We start from the raw sequence: 27150 nt of genomic DNA, 5'->3' as shown, positions 1-27150 counted from the left end.
AGAGACTTGCAGTACAAAAACTCTTCTCACATGATCTGATTGGCTAAGAGACACTTTCCTGATTTTTTCCAGTGGTTGATGACGCAATAGCTCTTGTTAAAACATGACTTTTAATTTATCGGGTTCCTTATTAACTTGAACTAAATCAGTTTGTTGCTCAAAGATGTATACAGTCAAATTGTATACAGAGTTTTGGTTTTCTCTGTTAACTATTTGATTGTTCCCTGTAATAAACATAATTTCATTATCCTTTATGTTCTAGCAGCACTCAGTTTTTTATTAGGCAGTTTCTCATTGTCATCTCATTAGGGATCTAGAGGAAAATCCTCATATTTATGAAAACTGTTTTGTAGTGATATTAAAAGCATTATACAAATCGAATCTAATTTAATTAACTTGGTGATTTGTGCAAAAAAATGATGGTGTTTTTAGTAAAGTGGAGAGTAAGTGGACATTTTATTAATTTTTTCCTCCCTTTCGGGCAAACTGCCCATTCTAGCCATTTTACATTTTTATAGTTCACACAAAGATTTGCTATTAAAGTACTACATTTGACCCTTTATATGACAATGCATATGGTCAGCAGACCAGCAAGTGATGCAGAAATAACAACTCCTTTTGTACACAGAAAAGAGAACAATGTGCTGCTCGAGTAGGTCAAATATCACATCTACAAACAGAGAACTGCAGGAACCTATTGATTACATGATTACCAAATGCACTCCAGAACATATTTATACTGTTTCTGTTTTGCCTCCTTCTTCACAGCCATATAAAAAGCTCTCAGTGGTGATGCTGAAAAGGCACAAAACAGCAAATAAATATCTATAATCTATAATGTCTTAGATAATCACTGTCTTTATTTTAAAGTGGTGATCACACAATAATACTGCTATGTAATACTAAAAAACACCTCTAGAGAGCAGTAGGTCTCCTGTAATGGAGGAATGGCTTTGTAAAACTCATATTTCAACAATGCTTTCAACACCCACTCCCCCTTTGCATCAAGCTGCTTGATCATCAGGCAGTAGCAGATGGGTCATTATCTGAATGTGTATGACAAACTATACAGAGCCAGACCTACGGAGATAGCCTTTAGTTACATCCAAAAAACACCACTATACCAGTAACTCACCTTGCCTAAACACTATTATATATCCATTATTTACACTTCTCCGCCTAAAGTATCGCAAAAACAAAACCCAAAACTGACCTAAGCTTTTTATTATTCAACACATAGCTCACTAACCCACCTCCCCTTGTCTCCACCATTCACACAGCTATTTAGTTTAAACCCCAACACACACCCTGAGGTCCAAAATGCTTTATCAGTCCATTACAGTGGCTTTAGTGGTGTGGTGAAAGCACAGTGGCCCCTGCTTCATTAATATCATATCTCTCTAAAGAAGAATCAGTAAGCAAAAATAACACTCTGTCTTTTTCCCCCCATTATTACACTGCACATTTACACCATGTTGCTCACCTCTAAGTCTCTTCACTCCTATATGCACATTTGTCCACCAGGTCCAGGTCCTGCTAATGAGCTCTGCAAAATGAAGCTCAGACATCCAGCAGAGACACATCTGCATTAAAACACACACACACACACACACACACACACACACACACACACACACACACACACAATCACACACACGCACACAATATATTATTATTACTTAGTGTTTTTGCAGAGACTGTAAAAAATAGTATACATTCTGCTTGATGTGCAGCCTAAAATACATTAGAATTGTTTGAAAAAACATTTAAGGAACCTTAGATTTGTAATAATGATTAAAATGATACACAACAAAGGAGCAGCAGCATGTTCCCTGTATACACTGCTGTTTTTATAATTGATGTGGATTAGGTTTGTCTATGTCATGAATCAATCTTACAATTCATATTTGTTACTCATTTACGTTATTGAGCGGTTCTCACTTTGCATTCCAAGCTCGTGTTCGCAATACAGCATAATGCCATGACAGTATCTGCACGGAAAAAATAATTTAACATGCATCTCGGACGTAACATGAGGCAGTGTTGAGCTGGGTAACGATAAGAGTTATAGAGGGCACTGGGACAACATTATTAACCTGCTGGCATGACACCAGAATATGAATTCTGTCCTCAGCAATGCTGGGTCTTTTTTATTCTTATTACTGTTATTCTACACACATACACATACACATACACATACACATACACATACACATACACATACACATACAAAACACACACGCCATTCTGCTATCCCACCTTGAATGTGTGACAGGCTGTTGTAGCTGGGCAACATTAGCTTCTGCTTGGCCATGGTTGTTAAACGACATCCTGTAGAGCTCCATGTGCAGGAACACCACATGCTTTACTCCCAGCACATTGAAACAGCCAATAGACTGCTCTCCTGCTTCTCCTTCAGCTGTCTGTCTGTCTGTCTTATGCTCTGTCTAATTCAGCATGAAGCACAAGGGACAGGAAAGCTCATGACAATGCTCATGGAAAAAAAAAAAAGCATTCATTCAAAAGCAAATCTTCCCTGTGTACAGGAGTGCAGATTTGAGAAACTGACTAAAAAATTTAACACAGCAAGTCATTAAAATATGCTGCCATTAGCACTCTAAAATATATTATAATATATTACACTCCCTCACTTAATATGCTACACAGATGGATGCTTGAAAGAAAGGTAAACATGGGGACAGGCATTTTAGATGATCATCTATAGCCATATGTTTCAGTGGAAGAGCCCATAAGGGCTGGATGCTCTTTCCAATGCAGCAAAAAAATTTTTTTTTATTAAAGCTCGCAAGCTGAGCATCTAACATCTGCACTCATAACAGCAGCAAAGGCTACAAAAACCGGCCATTCATATTTTATTGCCCATTTTGCCAGCTATCCATAATTCAGCAAGGAGCATACTTAACAGCTCCTCGCTTGGGGAATAGTCCAATTATGCAGTGTTTCGGAGGATAGACTGATTTGGGTTTGCCTGGTGTTTGTGCATGTACATGGTACACACCACATTAATGACGTTATAAATGTAACAAGCTGCCAGGCAATGCTGAGTGTCTCGGAGTGGGCTTAATTACAAGCATTGAGCTAGCACCCCATCAAGAGAGCCTACAAATAACCTCTTTCCACAGAGAAACGGTCCGAAGATTGAAACACTAAAGGGTAATGTGAGAAATTATGGCAAGTGAAATGGATAATAATGCAGCATTTTGGTGTCTACCTATTTTCAGAGTCTGTTAATGGCTTTTTATAAATTAGGTTCAAACTATTTTTATGCCATGTAGAGGAAGCTATATATATATATGGAGCATAAAAAAATTACATCAATTTGAGAGTACTTTTAGAGAGAAATTGCAGAAGACTTAGTGTTTCATAATCATATGAAGAGAAAGATAGAACAGATATCAGATACTGTGCTAAGGATTCAAGTGCGTTTCAGTGTGATTGATCGTAGCACTGGGTGGGAAATCCATTGGTTCCTCTCATAAAGTGACTTCCAACTACTGTTGCAGCATAAAAAGCCTGAAAACCTGAACACACATTAATTTGATATTCCTTATATTTCTTAGCCTTTTTCAATCAGATTATTTAACCATGTGCTCTAGTTAGTAAATAAAAGAGGTACTATTTTTGAAAGAAAGAGGGGGGTCTATTAGTCATATCTTGCTCTACTTTGATGAGACTGAGAGTCTAATGAATGTCCTTGTCCCAAGGAGAGCAGCAGAACCAAAGGCACAGCTATTCATCAGCTTTAGGGACACATAGTCAGGAGGCCGTGTGAACACATATACAGTGCAGATCAGCAGGGACAGCATGAAAACAAACCTGCATGCACTAAGCTCACTTTAGCCATCCCCAGGTCCCTGTGAGCCTGCACCATCCCACAACATGGACCACAGAGATTCACCTAATTGATCAGCCTGCAACTTGTCATGCTAACAAATTAGATTGCAGTGAGATGAGACCAATTAATTGTGATGTGCATGTTGCATGCCAAGTTTTCTCTGCCAAATGCAATTGCAAAGGTGTTTACTTTTTCAGGTATTGCTTTGAAATGCCTTAAAAATGTTTTTTTGCTGATATACTGTAGCATGTAAAGACACTGTATACACCCACTGCCCAGTTTATTATTAACACCCCCTGCACACTCCCTACACATTTGTGTAAATATCCAATCAGCCAATCAACAATAGTACACAATCAGTTATGTTCAGAGCAAATGTCAGAATAAGGTAAGAAAAATCATATTATATTATATATTTTATATATATATATATATATATATATATATATATATATATATATATATATATATATATATATATATATATATATATATACAGTACAGTACAGCACCCCATCACTCTCCTTCTTGGTCAAATACCCCTTGATGCCTTCAGTGTGAATCTACAATTTTCATAGTCATGAAAATAAAGAAAACTCTTTGAATGAGAAGGTGTGTCCAAACTATTGGTCTGTACTGTATATATATATATATATATATATATATATATATATATATATATATATATATATATGATTTTTTTTTTTTACCTTATTCTGACATTTGCTCTGAACATATATATATACAGTGAGAAAAATAAGTATTTGAACACCCTGCTTTTTTGCAAGTTCTCCCACTTAGAAATCATGGAGGGGTCTGAAATTGTCATTGTAGGTGCATGTCCACTGTGAGAGACATAATCTAAAAGAAAAAATCCAGAAATCACAATATATGATTTTTAAACTATTAATTTGTATGATACAGCTGCAAATAAGTATTTGAACACCTGTCTATCAGCTAGAATTCTGACCCTCAAAGACCTGTTAGTCTGCCTTAAAAATGTCCACCTCCACTACATTTATTATCCTAAATTAGATGCACCTGTTTGAGGTCGTTAGCTGCATAAAGACACCCGTCCACCCCATACAATCAGTAAGAATCCAACTACTAACATGGCCAAGACCAAAGAGCTGTCCAAAGACACTAGAGACAAAATTGTACACCTCCACAAGGCTGGAAAGAGCTACGGGGGAAATTGCCAAGCAGCTTGGTGAAAAAAGTTCCACTGTTGGAGCAATCATTAGAAAATGGAAGAAGCTAAACATGACTGTCAATCTCCCTCGGACTGGGGCTCCATGCAAGATCTCACCTCGTGGGGTCTCAATGATCCTAAGGAAAGTGAGAAATCAGCCCAGAACTACACGGGAGGAGCTGGTCAATGACCTGAAAAGAGCTGGGACCACCGTTTCCAAGGTTACTGTTGGTAATACACTAAGACGTCATGGTTTGAAATCATGCATGGCACGGAAGGTTCCCCTGTTAAAACCAGCACATGTCCAGGCACGTCTTAAGTTTGCCAATGACCATTTGGATGATCCAGAGAAGTCATGGGAGAAAGTCATGTGGTCAGATGAGACCAAAATAGAACTTTTGGGTCATAATTCCACTAAACGTGTTTGAAGGAAGAAGACTGATGAGTACCATCCCAAGAACACCATCCCTACTGTGAAGCATGGGGGTGGTAGCATCATGCTTTGGGGGTGTTTTTCTGCACATGGGACAGGGCGACTGCACTGTATTAAGGAGAGGATGACCGGGGCCATGTATTGCGAGATTTTGGGGAACAACCTCCTTCCCTCAGTTAGAGCATTGAAGATGGGTCGAGGCTGGGTCTTCCAACGTGACAATGACCCGAAGCACACAGCCAGGATAACCAAGGAGTGGCTCTGTAAGAAGCATATCAAGGTTCTGGCGTGGCCTAGCCAGTCTCCAGACCTAAACTCAATAGAGAATATTTGGAGGGAGCTCAAACTCCGTGTTTCTCAGCGACAGGCCAGAAACCTGACTGATCTAGAGAAGATCTGTGTGGAGGAGTGGACCAAAATCCCTCCTGCAGTGAGTGCAAACCTGGTGAAAAACTACAGGAAACGTTTGACCTCTGTAATTGCAAACAAACAAATATTAACATTGACTTTCTCAGGTGTTCAAATACTTATTTGCAGCTGTATCAAACAAATAAAAAGTAAAAAAATCATACATTGTGATTTCTGGATTTATTTTTTTTAGATTATGTCTCTCACAGTGGACATGCACCTACGATGACAATTTCAGACCCCTGCATGATTTTTAAGTGGGAGAACTTGCAAAATAGCAGGGTGTTCAAATACTTATTTTCCTCACTGTATATGATCTCCTGGTCCTTGTTGTCAATATTTGTTCAGGGTAAATGAAAATGCGCCAATGGTCTTAAAAACCTGTTTATGGCTGAGAAATATAAAATCTGACTTCTGCTGTTGAATCCAATCTGCTTCAGTGCTTGACCTGTTTTAACACCATGGCTGTAATATTTGGTAAGAACCAGAATTAAACTAACCTTGCATTCAAAAGTCTTAGAGCCGATATGTTGCCTTTTACCACCAAAAGACTTGACATCATTAACAATGCACATTCATATTCTCTCTATCTCTCTCTCTCTTTCTCTCTCCCTCTTCATTTGTCTTGTCTCTTGTGTGCCCATGGCAGACTAATATAATCTCTCCACAAATTCATTAAGTATGGAACTGGTCTTTTACAGCTTTTGTGGCCCAGAGCCAGATGTATGAACAAGTGCTGTTTTATAGCAATCATCCACAGCCAAAGATACACAGACTCCCAACTCATGAATCATTACGCATGGATTGCAGTGATTCACTGGCACCAGAATAGAATTACTATGCTAGATGTGTCTTAAAGGATACAGCAGATAATTGGTCAAATCAAACACAGAGTGTAACCTGGCATCACTGGTGCTAATACATGTTTATGTGGATCACATTTCTCTAGGGTAGGCAAGGATTTCAGCAACATTATCATGCTGTAGTGGTGCAGTTTTAATATGTATCAGCTCTCATGTCACATCCTTTCTCCTCTGTTTACCAGAGTGTGTGCTGTAAAAGACACTTACTTTTGTTATGTAAATCAATCCCATAACAGAAATATTGCTAGAGACTCAAGGTTGTTTCAACACAATTGATCGTATAGCTGTGCTGGAAATCCATTGTTGAAAAACATTGTTGAAATGCTTCCTCATGCTAATGTGGCATCTAAGAATTGACGAAGTATAATGTCCGATTTATTTCTGTACATTTGTACATTGTACAAATAAATTTTTTATAAAGAAGTAAGTAAAATGTGTTCAATCTTGCCCTTTATTACAATATTTTAGAAAGATAAAACTAAGCTATTATTTGACCGATATTATTTGTTGTGTATCTTAAAAACATTTTACTTTAGAACAGTTAGTGTTGCAAACTATAAGAAGCGTTTTAATTAATAAACATCCATCAAGTTGAAAAGCCATTAGCGCTTTATCTTGAAACGAAATCAGACCAGGAAACAAGAATAAAACAAATGTGCAAACGGCTGTAATTAGTTTAAAGTGGATTCTGTATAATTACCTTAGCACAGCCTGCAAGATAGAAACCAAATCTAGTAAACTGTAAACTGGTTAATTCGATTGGGTTACACTGAAAAAATCTTATAGCTCAAGTCTAGTTCACACAATAAAAAAAGAGATGAAAAGCCATTTCTATGCAAATGGTGTTGACATGCATGGTCTATATTTCCCATTCATTATGAGGATCCAAATTGCTTTGCCACAGACTTATTGAATTGAGATTTAATTTATCACTTAATCTAGTTGAGCTGTGATCTATTTTCATGGGGCAGTGCGTTAATTTGTTGGTATCGCACTTTGGATGCTTGACTTGCAGTATTGAGGAAATATTTCTCCATCAATAAACCACTTCCTGCAGACTCCTCCCTCCCTGTCCCTCCTCTTCTCATCTCTTACCTCCTGTCCATCTTTCAGAAACATCACACTCCATTCCCTCTGCTGCACTCAACATGGATGGAGGGATAGTGTGTAAAAAAGAAAAATGCTAATAGTATTTTACGCTTACTGGTGAATTAGGATTCAGAGGAGTCCATGGAAAATATCCTCCCTATTCCATCAGTTTCTTCCCTTCCATTTCACACCAGTCAATCAATGTGACACTCATTTCATGGCACAAATGAATGCTATCTAAAGCTTTCTGTGTCTTTCCTGAGCCTCTTTCTTCGGCTTCTGTTCTTCTGCTCAATTTTTCGTTCGTTTCATTCTAGGTGACAGAGCTGTCACATTTTCACCATCTTGAACAAAAGAGTCTCCACAATGAGACAGTGGCCTGTGACAGCAGTATCCATCCTTCCCTCCCTCCACTTGATTGACATTTTCCAAGCTGACAGTGGCTTATGTATCAAGGGAAAGGGAGGGCAAGACTAGATGTCACAACAGGTAGCTGTCACAAGACGCAGAGATGGGATCTTCAGGCAGACCGGTGCAGACATGAACGACATATTGCTTTGGGGTGAAAACGGCAGCCATTTCAGCCACATCATCTGACTAAAACAATATGAATAACTTAATTACTACTTTTCTTTTCGGTTGACATTAGTCATGCATCAGAAGATTAGATGAATGCCACTGGGTTTATCTATCAAACAGAAACTGCGATTTGCTTTTATATAATGAAGTCCAACAGATGGAGCTTTCAGTCTCCACAAGACAGGCCAAAAGAAGACAGAGAGATACAGACAGCACAGCCAATCACATCATTCATGTGGATACAGAAGATCTATTTTTAAAGTGGAAAATTACAGTGGCATGAAGAGCACATTGGTATTGACTAGCAAAAATTCATGATACAGGCAAGAAATATTATACATCCTTTAAATAAATAGGGTTACCTTTATACCCCCATCCATTTATTCATTAAAATCCAACAAATGATTTAACCTTGTCAGGTCATTTGGATTTATTCTGGATGCACTGGGCATGAAACATACATTCAGTCCATCTCAGGTCATCGTGCAAACACACATTCACACTTTATAGTTTAGCTATTGAGTCTACTGGCTTGTTAATAGTAATTGGAAAGAAATTGGAGAACTCAAATTAAATCTACATGCAAATGGGGAGAACATGCATAAAAACTTGGATGCAACCAGAGACAGCAGAGATGTGAGGAGCAATGCTGCCTACCGTGGTACCCTGTTGCCCCTTCTTGCTACAAGCTGCCAATAGTCTAACATTTCCTAAATAAAAGAACTAATCAAAGGAAGATATATTCATTAAAATGCATTACAGTTACCTAAATTGGAAGAATGATGATAAACAAGACACAATAAATGTATGCACAGTGGTTCCTAATACTCAACAGGTTTGGTAAAAACACCTACACTTGTTTCAAAAGAGCATGGGCTGGATGATTGATGATCTGCATGAATTGAATGGAAAAGTAATACATCTTTATAGTGATGTAGCTGGCAAGACTTATTTCCAAGATGTACCCTGTGCCCACACACCTGATAATTCAGTTATTATCCTGTGCAGCCGCATTGATGATTTTAGCACAGAACTTGCTGTACAGTAGCTACTGTAATTAATTCTCATTGCATAAAACGTGTAGGATACTGGCTCAAGAAGAACAAAGATGCAGCTCCTTTTTTTTTTCCAAACAGTACAGTTAGTACGAGTAGCATTTAGTAAGTGTTTAATCCAGTTGCGTTTCAGCCAGATCGTTTAGTATTCCGGTCAGATGCGTTACACACACACACACACACACACACACACACACACACACACACACACACACACACACACACACACACACACACTGCCTTTATTTCTTTCTCTCTCTCTCTCTCTCTCTCTCTCTCTTTCTCTCACACACACACACACACACACACACACACACACACACACACACACACTCACACACACACACACTCTGCCTTTATCTCTCTCTCTCTCTCTCTCTCTCTCTCTCACACACACACACACACACACACACACACACACACACACACACACACACACACACACACACAAATGAAGAGAGTGAGGTCTCAGTCCCTCACTTGACAGCGCTGTTATTTGAGAGGCAGTAGCAGCATCAGAGCATCAGGACCTGCGCACTCTTTCTCCGCTCAGCTTCAGAGCTCAGAGGAGCATCTCAGAGGAGAGATGGAGCCAAAGCCAGCAATGCGTTCAGGGAGTGCTCTCTGTGGATCCAATACAATACCCGTACCTGTTGTTTCTTATCCCACGCGTCGCTTTCAATAGCTTGTATTTTGTCTCGAATTCTGTGTCCCCGTCCCCCCCCTTTTTTTTTCTTTTTTTTTTTTTTTTTTATAGAGGAGACTGTAAACTGATGAATGATGGCTTTGTAATAGCTGCGTAAGTTTGAAAACCGATGGAGTGTAAATAAGCACAAAGAGTCAGTCTTTGCTCTGAAGATGTATTTAATCAGATCTTGGGCGACTGGATTATGCCTGATGGAGAGATCATTAAGTTCTTGTTAACGCAGTGTTATTAAGGCTGTACAGTGCATGTGTGAAGATTTTCCGGCGGACTGAGATGGATTGGTGATCCCGCGTTTTGGGCAGCGTGCTAACTTCGCCACGATGAAGTCGATCTTCTACAGCCGCTTTTTCATCCTGCTTCCGTGGGTGCTGATCGTCATCATCGTGATCGACATCGACACGAAGAGGTCCTCCGTGCGCAACACCGCGCACTCGTACCTGTCCCGGCTGAGCAGCAGCGCGCCGCGGCGGGACGCGCCTGTGCGCGCGCTCAACCGCACCGCGCCGCCGCCGCCGCTGCCGCCGCTCATCTACGCCATCACCCCCACGTACAGCCGCGCCGTGCAAAAAGCCGAGCTCACGCGCCTGGCCAACACTTTCCGCCAGGTCCCGCACTTTCACTGGATTGTAGTAGAAGACTCGGCAAGTCGCACCGAGCTCGTATCGCGCTTCTTGGCGCGCGGTCGTGTGCCGTACACGCAACTGCACGTGCTCACCCCGCGCCGCTTTAAACGGGCGGGCATGCCGCGCGCCACCGAGCAGAGGAACGCCGCGCTCACGTGGCTCCGCGCGCACCGCACCGCCACCGACTCCGGAGTGGTGTTCTTTGCCGACGATGATAACACGTACAGCCTGGAGCTTTTTGAAGAGGTAGACTTGCATTAAAAAACACTAAGTTTGCATATAAACACGCGTCTTCAATCTCTTTCGAGTGGCCTTTTTCTGTAATGATTTGACGAAGCCCCCCGAATGAGCTTAAACACTATCAGGGGTCAAAACTGCTTTAGGAAGCTGAAAATGATTTTCTTAATGTGTTTCAGCAACAGCTTACATCCTGCTAGTATTGAACTGTGATTTAAATACAGTTTTTTGCAGTATAATATTTGCAATTCGAACTCTATAGTGCACAATTTTCAGGTTTTTACATTTTCAGTAACCCATTGTGTGTCTGTGTCATTCTTTATATACACAACTGTACCCAAATATCTTCTGGTAAAATGTAATAAGGATAAGTGGTACAGTTAAACATGCCATGTATTCTCACAAATTAAAAAGCATCATTTTATGTATAAAAAAAGAAAAAAAAGAAAATCGAAATATATCATGTTATAGTCTATTTCCCTCTCAGTTCTTACTGTCTAAACTGTTTCCAAGAGAATTATCTAGGTTGCACAAACTGCTTATCAAATCTAATTAAAAAGATCAATCCATTAAACAAGTCTACATTATGAAGATGATGATTTTGCTGGCAAGATGATGATTTTGCTGGCAAGCTCAATATGGTCATTTTTCATCCGAGTGTACAGAAGTAGATTAGATACCGAAAGCTTCGGAATCGCTTTAGTTATAGCACAAAAAAAATAGTCCAAGCAACCTAGAGGCTGTGGCATTATTTACCAATTTATGTAGAAATCTGATGTACTATAAACCAGCAGGAAGAGTTGCATCAGCAGGATAAGAGGGTCTCTGCCATAAACATTACAAAACAATCAGGGTGGATAGGGTTATAAGAAGAAGGTCGGGTGTGTTATGTAGCTAGTGCATTTGAAAGAAGTGAATAAATGAATGATTCCAACCAATTTACACCACATTCAAATACTTGAGGTGAGCATATTTATAAAGCTTCCATGTGGTCCTCCTAGTATTCATCATTTCGGCAAAATATTAGACATTCAATCTAAACGAAGAAAACCTTCACTCTAAAGTTGAGAGGTTATAAAAAGAGCCGGTCTCACAAAGTGCAGTTATTTTATTAGGTGACTGTTATCATTTCAAATTAATCAGCCTATGGTTTAGCAGACTACAGAGATTTCCACTTGTAAGATGCATATTTGATACCCCGAGGGAAATTGGGCAATTGTATGATCCTGGAAATTACATCAGCTTAATTGCACTGCCAGCTTCAGGAGTGTAAGTGAGCAGCCTGATAATGAGCAAGCTGTGGGATTCAGAACCTGAAAGTTTTGTTAGATTAGAACTGTAGGACACAGAGATATATCAGGGATTTAAGAGCTACACAAACACTGCTGTTTGATTTTAATGCTTTGTGAGATTATCTCTGCAAATGCAATATACATTACTGTATGTGTGCAAGTTTAAAAAAAATCATGTATACAAAAGGGCCAGTTTGAAGCTGCATTAGAAGGTCTCTTTATTAAATAAAGTTTGCATGTCCAAAGTCCTCAATCACAGGTTTAATTTTATTCCCAGCCAAACAATTCATTCATTAAAGCTTCAATTCAGGTCAGGTACATTCAGTAATGAAGACACAACATCCCTGACCTAGCCTTGTTTGAGGAAACATACAACTAAAATCCATTTTAGTATGAATGACCACCAAAGTGCTCCTCCACTCTAGCTAAGGAAAATAAATAGGTAACTGATGTGGCTATAATTTTTTTTAAACAAATCACTATTTAGTCAATAGCAATTAGAAGATTTTGAAATCTTTGTTAGTAGGGTTAAGTATGACTACACTGGTAGGCAGATACAGTTCCAGAATAATAGAAGCTGCTGCAAAACCCTCAGTTGAAATTCTTTTGCCATGTTGCAAAACATTTTAATAAACCGAATAAAGGGTTGATTAGTGAAGGGTTGGAGCATATTTCTCTATTCAATATATTTAATATACAGTATCTAACATTGAAAAATCTCCATACTTTCGCTGTCTGTCCTGTATTTCTACAGAGCACAAAAGTGGAAAATGTGAGGGTTCTTGGAATACATAAACAGCTGAAAGAGGGATTTCTCTTATATTGCTTCATCTTTTCAAGATTTCTTGCACATGTTCATTCTTTCCTCTGCCCTTCACTGAGATCACAGTTCGACTTATTTCCATCTTCCCACCTATGCATTTTATAACCCCACCCCGGTCTTAACTCGAAATCTTTATCTCATAACTAATATGTCATATCTCTTGTTTTAATATCTTAATATCAACTGTACATTCCTCTTTTTTTTTCCATTAGTCTTCATTCTCTTCATTCAATGTTCTCTTCGCATCTCAGTGCATTGCCTTCTAGATTATCTGTTTTAATGCCACAGGGCTTGTGAGAGTAAAATACTCTCTTCATGCCATCAGCAGTGGCTTTGAGTTTCTCTTTTCTCCACAGTCTCATCTCTTTTAATTCATTTTGTCAACACAGCTGGACATGGACTTGAGCACATGAAAAAGACCATAAAGGGCAAAACATAACGCTATGATGCTGATGAATACAGCCCTGCTCAACATGAGGACATAAAACACATCCGGCTTGATTTAGAACACAGCAGCCTAAGTGCATTATTATTACTGCTCAAATCAGTCAAATTCATAACTAGAGGCAGCTCCTTCATTATGATATCTCATATAGCACTGGCACACTATAATACATATTTGGGTCGTTTCTTTCATGTGGTGATGGGAATCATTCTGAATTTCAGCTTCATATTTGGTGCTATAATGGGTTGTGTTGGTTCCAAGGTACTGTCTTCTTCTTGGCTTTTTGGTTTCCTCTTACCTTTTACAGATTAGGTGAACTAGCTATTCTAAATTGGCCTTGGAAGAGACAAGCATCCCAGGGTGTCGACTTGGCTGAACTCCTCATAGGTCTAGCCATAAAAAAGCAGTAAAGATACATTAAGAAAATCACTTTCTTCATAAATACTAATTGCATTGCATCCTGTATGCTCGTAAGATGATGTTTTATTATTATTGTTGAAAACATTTGAGCATTCTATATCTTATGTTCTTGCTCTTGAAGGGTTGTATATATGCTCATTGGTCTGACCTCAGAAGAGGCTCTATGTGCCACTGCTTGCATAACCAGAATGTCCCTGCTCTCTGACAGTAATGAATCCAGCTGCATTTGATGCATGTCATTGCTGCTGTAGTTGATAACTCAGAGAGATGATTGTGCAGCTGCAGGCGTTGATGTCCTCACTACACTGGAGACTTCTCCGGCTCTCTGGCTTTGATTTAGACTCCCATTTATAGAGTTCCATTACGAAGGAGAAGCCTTTGTAAATTCCCTAGGAGCAGATGGGAAGGGGGTGGTTCGGAAGGGACGGCATTAGAGCCGAGCTGCACAGATACACCAACACTTTAAGCATGAGCTTCAAAGCTTCCTCCAGCCCATAGGCATCGTCGTCTGACACTTCACAATGCCATGTATCATGCTTACACGAATAGCATGGCCATTAAATATTAAAGCCTACTCACATTTTTTTTTTTAAATGGGGAAGAAAAAAATGCCTTATTCACACATTGAATTCTGTCCACCCTTTATAGTTCCTTTTCTGTTCCAGTCAAAAGAACAAAAAGATAATTTAGCTTTAGGATGTTTTAATTTGCACTAGCAGAATGCTACCATCCAAACTAATATCTGCAATATAAACAGTGTGCTGCATCAGGTGCGAATGATCTTATTGCTTTTCCAGCCGCTCCGTGGCTGCAGATGGATGAGGTTCCTCAGACTGAAAATGAGCCGACGCACTGTAATACAATCCCACAGAAATCCTTTCTCATCTACTGAAATTCAATAAAAATAGATGGCCTCACAACAAGCACCAGTAGATCAACACAAACTGTATCCAAACATTTTATAAGTAAGAAATGAATTTTGCAGTCCCTAAAGAAAAGACAGGTGAAAAGTGTGCTTGCTGAAGCTTTTTATTAAACATAAATTGTGTCATATTTTAGTACACACATTGACTCTAAAGCACATTTGATAGTTTTGTTTTTTCCCCCCTCTCAGATGCGGTCGACTAAAGGAGTATCCGTATGGCCGGTAGGACTCGTAGGGGGTCGCAGGTACGAACGCCCTGTTGTAGAAAAGGGAAAAGTGGTGGGGTGGTACACAGGCTGGAAGGCTGACCGACCTTTTGCCATCGACATGGCAGGTAAGACTTATCCATGGTTACAAAAAATCCTAAAAAACATTTATACTCAAATACAATCTTAAATACATGCAAAGAATTAACACGCATTTGAATGGAATAACAACTTTAAGACACAGCATAGCTTCTAATAAAAGGAAAATATGTGTTCCTCACAGTGAGACTGCAAGAAGTAAGAAGACATGTAAGGATTCATTATTAGGGTCTTCTGGGTCTGCTGGTCATTTGCACTGTAACAAGGCCACTGTTCAGAAGATTCCCCTAACAACCTTCAGTTAAGACATCTGTAGAGATATATGGTCAATTAAACTTGACAGCAAAGCATTACTAAGAGAGCATGATATGTATAATACTCAAATAACTTGGATTTAAGACTATCATAGTAGCATATGAAATCATTAAGAAGAAATATAAATAAGAAAAAGCCATCTACTCAACAATAAACTTTCCCCTCATACTGTTCTGATAAACCAGTACTGTATGGCATGTCTTTGTACCCTGGAAGACGATTGGCTCTAATGTATTATGACACAGTAACACTTGCTCGTGTGTTCAGTACTAAGATCCTGTTTCCCTATAAAATGCAAAACAGCAGCACTTGCACTTTACTACACTTTCACTAATCTGCTTTCTCCTGCCGACTTCCCAAAAGGATTAAATCATGATGCACAGAGTAATGAGATTAAAGAATGTTGTAAATAAGTAACCGATTTTAGGCTTTCCTGCAAAAAGCCTTTGAGAGTGTTTTGTGTTCTTCATGCTGTATTACTGTTCAGCAGCGGTGCTTGTGCTAAATACGATGATGATCACAACTTTTTCTAGTTTAACAAGTTCTTTACATACGTGTGTTTTTTTTGTTGTTTTTTTTTCTTGGCAGGAATTTAATCTTTGCTCAGAACACCATTACATTTTATGATTCTCTGTGCAGCTTGTCAGCTATTGTGCAGAACAATCCAAATAACTATTTATCATACCTCAGAAGATAGATTATGTTCCAGATGCATTTGGAAAATAACGGCTATGAGATGTAGATCAATCATAGCTGACAGGATGCTGACTCTCCGAGAACTAAGGGGGTGCGCTTAATTAATGCCCTTAATGACTTTCCCTCCAAAAACAAATTAACCTATGACAGCGGCAATAACGCAAGCACATAAAAGTGTGAACCACCCTGTTTCTGCTACAAGCCACTGCATTCTGCTGATTTACTGCGTTTCTTTCGGAATAGCAGCAGTGTACTCTACGGGAGTGTATTAGCGTCGGTGTGGTAGGAAGGTGCTGACACGTCTGAAACATGCAGAGTGCCAGAGTTCACATACTGCAAACTGAGGAGGATAAAGAGAATGGCACAGCTCCAGATATACAGTAAGAGCAGCAATGCAAAGCAAAGCGGGATACAGCACGCAAGCTCCCCAGGCTCCTGCAGCACCTCTGGATGCTAATTAATGCCTGATAACAGGAGACTGCATCATGCTCTCCATTCTCCCTGCACCCAGACTGCTTCCCATCAGTATTTTGATCGTTTTCCTCTTCCCTTCCCCATCCTGCTCACGTTCTTATCTCGGGATCAGCCACCTGTAACATCAGCATTGGTATAAAAATTCTTAAAACCATTTAAGATTTAGGCGTCTGATTCATTAAGTTTGCCTCCGAACAAAAGCAGAGAACAATGAGTTGAATTTAGTATTTCTGCATAGAACAAACACAATAGCGGGGTAAAAAGGTCCCGTCTCACCTTTCGCTGCGTTCAAGTTTAGCTCTCACCTGAAGAGCGGCTTGAGTGTTTGTCTTAACACAGATGCCTTTCTAATCTAACCCTGCCATGTAGCTTAACTTATGTAAGTAAAAAAAAGAGAAAGTCTGCATTGCAGCTACACAAGGTTTTGCCCATGTGACTCACCCCAACCTGTCTGTGTCTAAGGCAATGAGTGGGCTGCATTAGCACAATGTGATTTTTTTGATTGCTCATAGCTGCAGCGAAGCATAGGGTGCACAGTGCCTGTGTGTATAACTCCTAATCTGGAGAGCACTTGACCATTGCTGAGTGCATAGAGAGCAAAACAAAGCAGAGGAATTAATAAAATATAATAAACCCTTTCCTTTTATCAAAGTGTCTGTGATATAATGATGCACTTGTAAAAGAGTGATATCAAAATGGAATGCAGTTAAAAAGGCAAAGGCTAAAGGTAAATTGACCAACCATCATCTATTAATAAAGCATTGCAAGGCTCATGATAGAACATACCTTGAAGCTCTACTTATAGAGTAGGGACACCGTTGTGTAGCTCGGCTGAATCTCAGCCTCTCTGCTGCAGTGAAATGACTGTCGCTGTGGGGGTGGCAGAAACCCAGGTGGCTTTATCTAAAGCACAGGCGTCCTAGAAAAATCAGCCTGTACCTGGAATAAAAAAGTACAACTGAGCTTTATTTCCCACTGGATTTTTTTTTAAACAGTGAGACTGATTCTGTGCAAACCCCCACCCCACAACCCTTAAACTGGATTGTGACATCTCCTAATAGAGACTGATATAAATTATTATGGAGTATTAAAATTACTTCAAAGAAATGTAAAGAAGGCAAATGATATGATGAAAGGATAAGGACAATCAGTAGAGCAAACAAATTATAGATGACCGTGTATAGAAGTGTGTGAGTTTGTATTTAGGATCTGGATGAAAATGAAAGTGCAAGACTGTCAAAGAAGAAATGGATTCATTAATTATTCACTAAAATTCTTCTAACAATAAGCAGATGATACTTAAATTGTCCTTCATAACGCAGAGTCCCAGATGTTTGGTTAAGTAAGCGTCTTGAAGGACTATACAGTAATACATGAATAAAAAAATAATAAAAAGGCAACTTTGGGTAAATAATCTGCTAAATGAATGCTTAAAGAATGGAGTAAACTCCCTGATTGTAAACTCCCAAAAAAAAAAAAAGAAAAAAAAAACTGGCTGCTACAATGCATCACAGTCACAGTCTTTGCATTTCTGATCATTTTAAGTTAGTAATATAAGCTCTATGTATTGCCTTGGTGCTCACCTTACTACCCTACCCTGAGTTTACTTTTCCCCAATGCTGCTTCCACCATACAGCAGTCAGCTCCTGTTCCTGTTTAGATTTTGTGTAGCAGACACTGAAGTGCTAAATAAGATGTGAGCCCCTTTCTTGGCTGAAGACAGTATTAAAAAAGCATTTTCTGTGGAGACTTCAGGGGGACTTTCGATAGGAGTGAAAAATCAATTGCCTGCATTGGCTAAGCTGATGGCAGGAGTGAGACAGATTTTATTTTGAGTATAACAATAGAAATGTGCAAAATATGTCACCATTATAATGATCACTGAAGGACATGTCATTTTTTAAACATCAGCACAAGAGGAAAGAGACATGCAATTAAATTCAAAATGATGGCAAAATGCAATTTAAATGTTAAGTGTAGACAGTAAGAAAGGCTTTCACTAAGCAGAGTGTAGTGCTTCTAGTTTCTAATCGTGGTCAAAAACTGCCTGCTTTCACAGGATGATGCTAATACACTGTTATTAGAAAAAGCAGTGCTTACATTACACACCACTAAATGTTTGTTTCTGCTTCTTTTGATCAAGTGAAAATATTCTGCTCTGAAACACACACTGTATCAACGTTAATTTTCTCTGTTGGAAGTCAGTGTATGTAAGTTTAAATAAAAGATCAGATTGCAAGCTTGCAAAGTGATGAATAGATGTGTGTACAAATTTGGCTAAAGCTGCCATAAGACCCACATGAAACTAGGCAAAAGAAAGTTTTGCTGCAGTAAATGTAGCCAAGAAACAGCTCAATATTCTCCTACATGCCACTACATTAACTTCTCTCCTCTTCTCACTGGCTTAGGCTTTGCTGTGAACCTTCAGGTGATCCTCGCTAACCCACGAGCTCTATTCAAGAGGAGAGGTGCCAAGCCAGGCATGCAAGAGTCTGACTTCCTCAAACAAATAACCAAACTGGAGGAACTGGAGCCGAAGGCTCACAACTGCACCCAGGTCAGTACCTAACAATATACAACAAAACATGGTCAAACATATGTAGACATTTCTTCATCAGTTGCCACAAATTTGGAAGGGCACACTGTTCTAGAATATTTTTGTATGATGTAGCATTCAAATGTTTTAAATCATTTAAACTAATGGGCTTAAATAAGTTCTGTCATGACAGTGCACCAAACTCCCCTCTCCCATCCTGACCACCTTCTACAGACGAACAATAGTGCGTGTCCTCATGAGGTGTCTCACCATGTGGTACAAGAACTGCACATTCAACTGACAGGCGTCAGGTAGAAGGTACAGGTGCATCCATGTCACAACTAGTAGACTTCGCAACAGTTTCCCAACATTCAACTATGAGTAGTCAAAAAAACTAACCCAGTATGACTCAATACCACGGCATGTTACAAAACTCCTGCAGTCACTATGCAACATTATATTTATTGCGGCTATACTATTTAATATGTTACACCAGTGTATTGTGTATTCTGTCTCTTGCAATCATCTCAAACTGTTGTGTATTTGCACTTTATATAGTCTTGTGTGTTTGTTTTGTGTCACATTATGAACCTGGAGAAATGACATTACATTCCAATGTCTACATGATATATAGAGAATTGACAAGCACATGTGTGAGAAGAGTTAAAATGCAGAATGTGGGCCCCAGTAATTCTCCTGGCTGATTGGGCACAAATCTCCAAAGCTGGGTTCTAAAACTTACCACAGAGTCTTTCCAGAAGAGTGGAGCCTGTTATAGTGAAGACTCCATTAATTCCCATTGTTTTGTAATGAGAACAACAAACAGATATATAGGTGGTGGTAAAGTCTTCACATACCTTTAGTCATGTAGTTTACCTTTGACAATAACTGGATAAGTTCCTGTGTAATAAGTAGTGAGTGGTGGGTCATGATTTTTTGCTTTCAATGTGCATAATGCTAGGCCTTTTACCATCAGCAATTCTTTCAGGATTTCTGTGATTTGACCTTTACATGTATTATTTGTGTATAATTACAATAACTGTCTTGGAATATGGGACCTTGGAGTATTGCATTATCAATATATGGAACCGATGCCTGAGCTGGTAACATCTCCTTTAGTTTGGGCATAGGTGTCTTACTGCACCTTGTGTCAGAGTAGCTTCTCTTTCCAGGACCTGCATGTCACAGCTAGTGCCATCATCATTATCACCCAATTATCCTAATGGCAGCAGTGCTGGGATTATTAATAGTGACTATTAGCAGAGCTGACATTACCACTAATCACCAGCATCAGCCAGTAGAAGACTCACGTCGTGCAGCAGTGTCTTACACCGCTATCATTATCAGTCAGAAAGCATGAAGGTTTCATTTTCAACCTAGCATAACTAGACTTAAGCGTAACTCTACCTTATAGTGTAGAACTTCATGAAGTGAACACTGGGTTTAGCAAAACACAATTAAAGAATGTGACTGAATAAAACTAAATGGCTTTAAATGAATATGCAGTCATACATACTTATTTTAATAGATGACATTCAATTAAGCCCTCTTCAAGGCAAAAATAAAAGCAAGATGTTTGACTTGACATTCATGGTTCTGCACACTCATTGTCATAGCAGTGTGCGAGTCTGTGCATCCAAGCACAGCTTTACACACATCTTTAAAAAAGGTCAGACTTCTATGAGTGTTTTAAAATCATCTCTAGAGACATCAGAGAACAAGCTCTACCACAGATAGGGGATTTGGGCAGCTCCCAGCATGCATCTCAACAGGAAGGGTCGTGATGTTGGACTGATTGGCCTGGTTCAAAGACTCAACTGAGCAATCAGGAGATGCTAGATGGGGGATGGAGAGCAGAAAAAGAGAACGAAGAAGGCAGAGGCTGAGATTGACAGTGAAATGGAATGAAGGACAGCATGACAGATATGGAAAGATGGAGGTTGAAGGAGGGCAGGGAGCTCGAGAGTGAACAATCTTACGCAGTGAGAGGAGCCATTCTCAGTCCCGATTCTGAGGCTCTCCTGCTTATTAATGTCAATATGCATCTCAATCTTGATGTCTAGAACCTGCCAGCTTAGCACACAACACAATCAATCAGATGATTCCTCCTCTCTGGAATGCACTCAGGCTTAAAGAAATATTTCTGTCTAAAGCCTAATCAGTCTCAGCAACTCCAGCTCCAGGAAGAGTTTACATTTATTTACATGTAAATAAAAATTGACAGCTACAAAGGTACATATAATGAACAGTTTTGCTATTTACATCCAGCTACAGGTTCACTGAAACAAAGTAGTGATTGAGACAGAAGACTAATTGGTTTTAACTGGAAACTCAAATAAATACAAAAATAAAAATTTTTCTGTCACAAAATCTGAAGGCTAGTGTTTGTCATGGCTTACAATATATTCAGATTAACATATGTTGGTGTCTGAGAAGGATTTCAGAAGGATTCTATGTAAATGTCAAATTTGAACATAGCACAATGACTTTCCGTTGCCAAATACAAAAGTGTGGAAACAGTGTCTCTAAGCCTAAATGCTTAATTATAAATGTTAAAATTGTATATTGTTCATTGCTTATACACAGGCAGACTGTTTCAGAACTAGAAATACAAGGAACAGTACAGAGAACTCAACTTTGCAACAGTTTTACTTATCTCAGTTTCTATCTGCACTAGAGGAAACGAGGCGTCGATTAACTGAAATACTCAGCGTTTAAGTGTAGATCATCTCCTGTTGATACGAGCCCCAAATGAACCTCAAGGTATCATCGCCGGCTGCTGAAGAAGTCTTGTTAGATATGCAAAACAAGCCAATTAACAGTACCATGCGCTTTGGAAGTGACGTGTCACACCTGGGCGAGGTTGCGTTAACAGCACACACAGCTGCTTATGCTCTACTCTCACTTATAATTAAGAGAAGCCGCTACAAAAGGCCAGGGAGCCTACACACTCGACAGCATCAACCTTGAGCACAGACATCGCCAAGCAGCACCACTGAGGGGTTACTGCTGTAGATGGTCCCTGACTCTGACCTTATTTTTCTCCTATATATTACTGCATTTTTCTCCAAGGTGCCTTACAGTTACTGAGAAAAATAGCTATGTTAATATCTCCATCCTGAGAATATAAAGTTTTTTGGTTTTGTTTCAGGTCCTGGTCTGGCACACCCGCACAGAGAAGGTCAACCTAGGCAATGAGCCCAAACGACACCAGGACTCTGTTCTGATCGAGGTCTAGTGGACAGGACTGGCGTGGGAGGTCTCACAGCATATTACACCAAGTAGCCACTATCCCTGGTACTTTCCCAATTAGTGTCAACTGCTGGACTGATAGCGTGCTGATTCATGCTGGAAGCTCAGTGGGAAGTCTGATGTCTGTGTCATCGAACTCAACACTCTGGACCATCCAATTCTGTGGACTTATTTCTGGCTGCATAAATTGGCTGGCCATCATTTTGTTAATAAGAATATCTCCTCATCACCCCGAGGAAGCATACAGAGTTCCTAGAAAAGAACTCGTCTTTAAAACCTGTAATATTCGGTACAGCTGACTTCAGCTGAGTTCGGCTGCTAAGAGGAACTTTTACCTCAAAATCTGGAGTGCAAGCACCTGATGAAGTCACAATGATGTTTCATTATTTCTTAGAACCTGGAGAACTTATTATATATTTGGGACAAGTTCAAAAACAAAAACATCGAAAAAGAGCTAGCTGTAGGGGGGGGGAAATGGCTTAATATGTCTATATGGCTAAAATGTACATTCAGTGGACATATTTAACTGTAATGATACAGGTCTGTTGTATTTAAGCAGTTATTGGATTTCTGTAAAATGATTTTATTGTCATGAACGTGTTGCTACGAGGCTAAGAAAATGGACAGAAAGATGCAGGGCAATATGAACAGCCTGAACCCAGCACTACAGGAACAAACCTTTGAATTATAACTGTCTTTATTCCAAATGACCCTCTTTTAAAAGCAAAGTAAAGAAGGAAAAGAAAAAAAAAAAAAAAAAAAAAAAAAAAAAAAAGAGAGAACCTTACAATAAATGAGGCATTAAGAAAAAAAGGATCACACAATATTTCATGGCTACTCACTGTTTAATGCACGGAAATAACATTTTTTCCCCTCTGTACTAGGCACCATAAAAATGTAAACACATTATAGAAATAAACCTGGATGACGAGGTGTGGATGCTCACATTATTGCACAGCAGAAGGACCCTGTCTGAGTGCACTTTCACTCTGCCACTGTCACGGGGCCGCATGTTTCCATGTGCACGTTTGTTCGATTCTTAAAAAAAAAAAATAATCTAAACTTTCCTATCTGCACACAAATCCCTTCTCTGTGGGTACCGCCTGCTCTCGTTTTTTGTTCCCTGTAGCTCAATTAACGATTCCATCCTCTTTCTCCCGTTGGCCTTTACACTGCTGTTGAGTCGTCCAGGTTTATTTGTCTGTTGCTAACTGTGCTTCTCTGTAATGCACACATTAAAACATCACAGTAAAAGATAGACGAGGATGATGAAGCTGATGGGCTTGTACAGGGAAGGTGAGGTGAGGAAGGACTGGGGGATTTAATTCTTTTCTATATTATGCTTACATACAGTACAATGGATCATACGATAGCTGCTACAGGGCTTCAGGATATGGGGCATATACAGTTTCCCTATTGGTGGGGAAAAAGGAAGGGGGGGAAGGGGGTGTTCACAAACATGATAGCCATATCTCTGCCATTTAAATACAATTATTCACTATCGATTTGGTAATGATATATTAGACGCTTGTATATTGGTCCAGCAGCTTTCTTTGCTGATATGTAATTTTTTTTTTCAACCCAAAAAATATATAGAAGAAGAAGAAGAAGAAGAAGAAGAAGAAGAAGAAGAAGAAGAAGAAACTGCAAATAAGACGGACAAAGCTGCCAGTCTCTCCGACTCTCCACACTCTTGATCACTCAGTTGACTCACAGGGGCAAGGCTGAACTGACAAGCTCCAGTTAAAGAGTTATGGTTGAAAAGAAGGGGGAGGGGAGGAAAGAGCAGTACGTGGATAAAACTCGGTGTGCTCTGGTGGTTTGTCAAAGGAGGGGTGATTGAGGGTCGGAGGGATGCTGCACCCTTTATTGTCCTCCACCCTCCCTCGCTCATTCACTTCCAGAGCTGGGTACTGAGGGTCTGACCAGAAGGAGGACCCACCCAGCCTCCCATAGCGGTCCCAGGCTGCCCGAAGGCCATGGGGGCACCATTCAGGTTCAGGCCAGACATCTGCTGATTCACCTAATGGAGAAAAAATAAAAAAATAAGAACATATATAAAAATCTAGAGGCAAAGTATTACTGTGTTAACAGCCTTCACATCCAGCATTCACGTCTAGAAATTTATCTATGATTTTATTTTCCAGCTGTGCTTCACCTCTAGCTGATTTCCCTCTTACATATATGTATATCTATTATTAACCTTCATCTCTGACTGATAAAATCACCTCACTGTCCAAAAAAAAAAGCAAAATATCTATTTGTGTCTTACCTTTCTTGACCTTTAGATTCTCATGAGCATTGTGTATCTCGAATATAACTGTTTACACAAGGCAGAAAAAGACTGCTTTCATCTGAGACCTGTTACCCCAGATACAGTGCAACCAACAATCTCAGTACTGTAGCAATGTCTTTTTTTATATTATCTATCTAATGGCTTTTAATTCCAAGGTGGCCATAGATGCAAAGAGACACTGCAGTAAGGGGACTCTAAGTAGGGTTGCACTTATGTAAGGTGCACTGGATTTATAATACTTAATTAACTTTGTGGAATGGTAATGATACATGCCACATAGGGCTGTCATGGTCACTGCGATGATTATCGATTGTAATGAGACCCATGAGACCCTGTCGCCAGTTCACCACTGTTCCTAGCTTGGAACATTTTTGATAGATTCTGGTCACTGCAGAATGGGAACAGCCCAAAGAGCTGCAGTTTGGCTCTGCCCGAGTCGTCTAGCAATCACAATTTGGCCCAAATTCGGATTGCTAGACGACTCACTTAAATCCTTATGCTTGCCCATTTTTCCTGCTTCTAACACACCAACTTTGAAGAGAAAATGTTCACTTGCTGCCTAATATATCCACCCACTAACAGAAAATCAGTGTTATTCACTTCACTGATCATATTGTTATGCCTGGTTGGTGTATGTATGTATATATCGTGTATCTCACAAAAGTAAGTACAGTATCTTCTACAGTATCTTAGTAGAGCTTTCTCAAGGGACAAAACTATAGAAATAAAACTTGGATATATTTAAGAGTAGTCAATGTGCAGCTTGTACAGCAGTACAGATTGACTGTGTTCTAAAAATAACTCAACATACAACTATTGTGGTCAAAATAGCTGGCAACCAAGTGAGTACACCCTACGTGAACACAGCTGTACATCATGTAACCATCCAAAGTCACATATAATATTTATCATGTTCATGTTTTGTCTGCTTGACTGAACCATACAAATTTGTGTATCTTGTATTAATGCAGTTGAAATTTTCTCTTATACTGACCACTGGATGTTCAACTCGGTCATGGAAAAGACTCTCTGAGGATTTGAGAATTAGATTTGTTGCTCTCCACAATGATGGCTTGGGCTATTAATCTGCAACACCCTAAAACTGAGTTACAGCACAGTGGCCAGGGTCATACAGAGGTTTTCTCTCAAGGGTCCATCAAAGAAGTTGAGTCCTTGTGCTGTGCATCAGGTGCAGAAGCTGCTTCAAAAAAGAATTGCATGAGTTCTGCCAGCACTGCTTTAGAGGTTGCAGAAGCGGATGATCTGCTTGTCAGTGCTCTGACTATACACTGCGCACTGCAACAAGACGGATTGTTAGTTCATTGTACCAAAAGTAAGCATCTTCTGAAGCTGGCTTACAAGTCCGCAAACAGTTTGCTGAAGATACCCTGTCCAAGAGCATAAATTACTGGAACCATGTCCTGTGGTCTGATGAGACTTAGATAAACTTGTATGGCTCAGATGGTGTCCAGCATGTGTGATGATGCCCTGGTGAGGAGAACCAAGAAAATGATGTCTTGCCTACAGTCAAGCATGGTGGTCTTATCATCATGGTCTGGAGCTGCATGAGTGCTGCTGGTACTGGGGATCTGCGGTTCATTAAGGGAAACATGGATTCCAACATGTATTGTGACATTTTGAAGCAGAACATGACGCCCCCTCTTTGGAAAATGGGCCGAACGGCAGTTTACCAACATTACACACCAAACACACCGCGAAGATGACAACAGCCTGTCAAGAAGCAGATGGTGATGAAGTGGCCAAGTATCTCCAGACCTGAACCTTATTGAGCACCTGTGGGGCGGAGGGTGAAGAGGCATCATGTGTCGAAAATCCAGCACCTCCGTTATGTCATTATGGAGAAATGAAAGAGGATCCCAGCAACAACCTGTGCATCTCTGGTGAATTCCATACACAGGAGGATTAAGGAAGTGCTAGATATCAGTGAGGCTCACAAAAAATATAGACACTTTGGACACAGTTTGACATGTTCACTTAGAGTGTATTCATGTTTGTTGCCAGTTATTTAAACAATAATGGCTAAATGTCGAGTTATTTTTAGAGGACAGAAAATCTGTACTGCTGTACAAGCTGTACATTGACTACTCTAAAATATATCCATATACGCATTCGCTGTGGCTTTACTTTGATAAGCTTCTGCAATGTCACAACATTAATTCCCCTCCCAGAGTTGCAGTGATTTTCCACCAAGATCTTGTATATATGATGGGAGTATCGGACCGCTGCGGACTCTGTGGTGGCCAATCCATGTGTGAAAATAATGTCTCATGCTCCCTGGACCACTTCTACTGTCCAAGATTTTTTTCTGA

The 27150-nt window shown here is 39.7% G+C and overlaps 2 protein-coding genes across 7 annotated transcripts in view; one reads left to right on the top strand and one right to left on the bottom strand.

The window, feature by feature from the left end:
• Positions 1 to 9838: 9838 nt before the first annotated feature.
• Positions 9839 to 23580, top strand: b3gat2 (beta-1,3-glucuronyltransferase 2 (glucuronosyltransferase S)). The gene is made up of 4 exons (XM_083539456.1): positions 9839 to 11050; positions 15136 to 15280; positions 19145 to 19293; positions 22424 to 23580. The coding sequence occupies exons 1-4, from the start codon at positions 10502 to 10504 to the stop codon at positions 22508 to 22510; spliced, it is 930 nt and encodes a 309-aa protein (XP_083395582.1). The 5' UTR covers positions 9839 to 10501; the 3' UTR covers positions 22511 to 23580.
• smap1 (small ArfGAP 1) overlaps positions 23351 to 27150 on the bottom strand; it is a 115553-nt gene continuing 111753 nt past the window's right edge. For all 6 annotated transcript variants that reach the window (XM_083539432.1, XM_083539433.1, XM_083539434.1 and 3 more), the window contains one exon: positions 23351 to 24547. In XM_083539432.1, the coding sequence (XP_083395558.1) occupies positions 24419 to 24547 (129 nt within the window). In that variant the 3' untranslated portion in view covers positions 23351 to 24418. The remainder of the gene's footprint in view (positions 24548 to 27150) is intronic.

Source organism: Silurus aristotelis, assembly GCF_946808225.1.
Source record: "Silurus aristotelis genome assembly, chromosome: 4".
In the NCBI taxonomy this organism is placed as follows: Eukaryota; Metazoa; Chordata; class Actinopteri; order Siluriformes; family Siluridae; genus Silurus; species Silurus aristotelis.
This window is presented reverse-complemented; position numbering and strand designations above follow the sequence as displayed.

Excerpts from the sequence above, each read along its gene's own strand:
- b3gat2 (XM_083539456.1), top strand. The coding sequence starts at position 10,502 with ATGAAGTCGATCTTCTACAGCCGCTTTTTCATCCTGCTTCCGTGGGTG. Across the intron at positions 11,051-15,135 it reads GCCTGGAGCTTTTTGAAGAG|ATGCGGTCGACTAAAGGAGT; the intron begins GTAGACTTGCAT and ends CCCCCCTCTCAG. Across the intron at positions 19,294-22,423 it reads AGGCTCACAACTGCACCCAG|GTCCTGGTCTGGCACACCCG; the intron begins GTCAGTACCTAA and ends GTTTTGTTTCAG.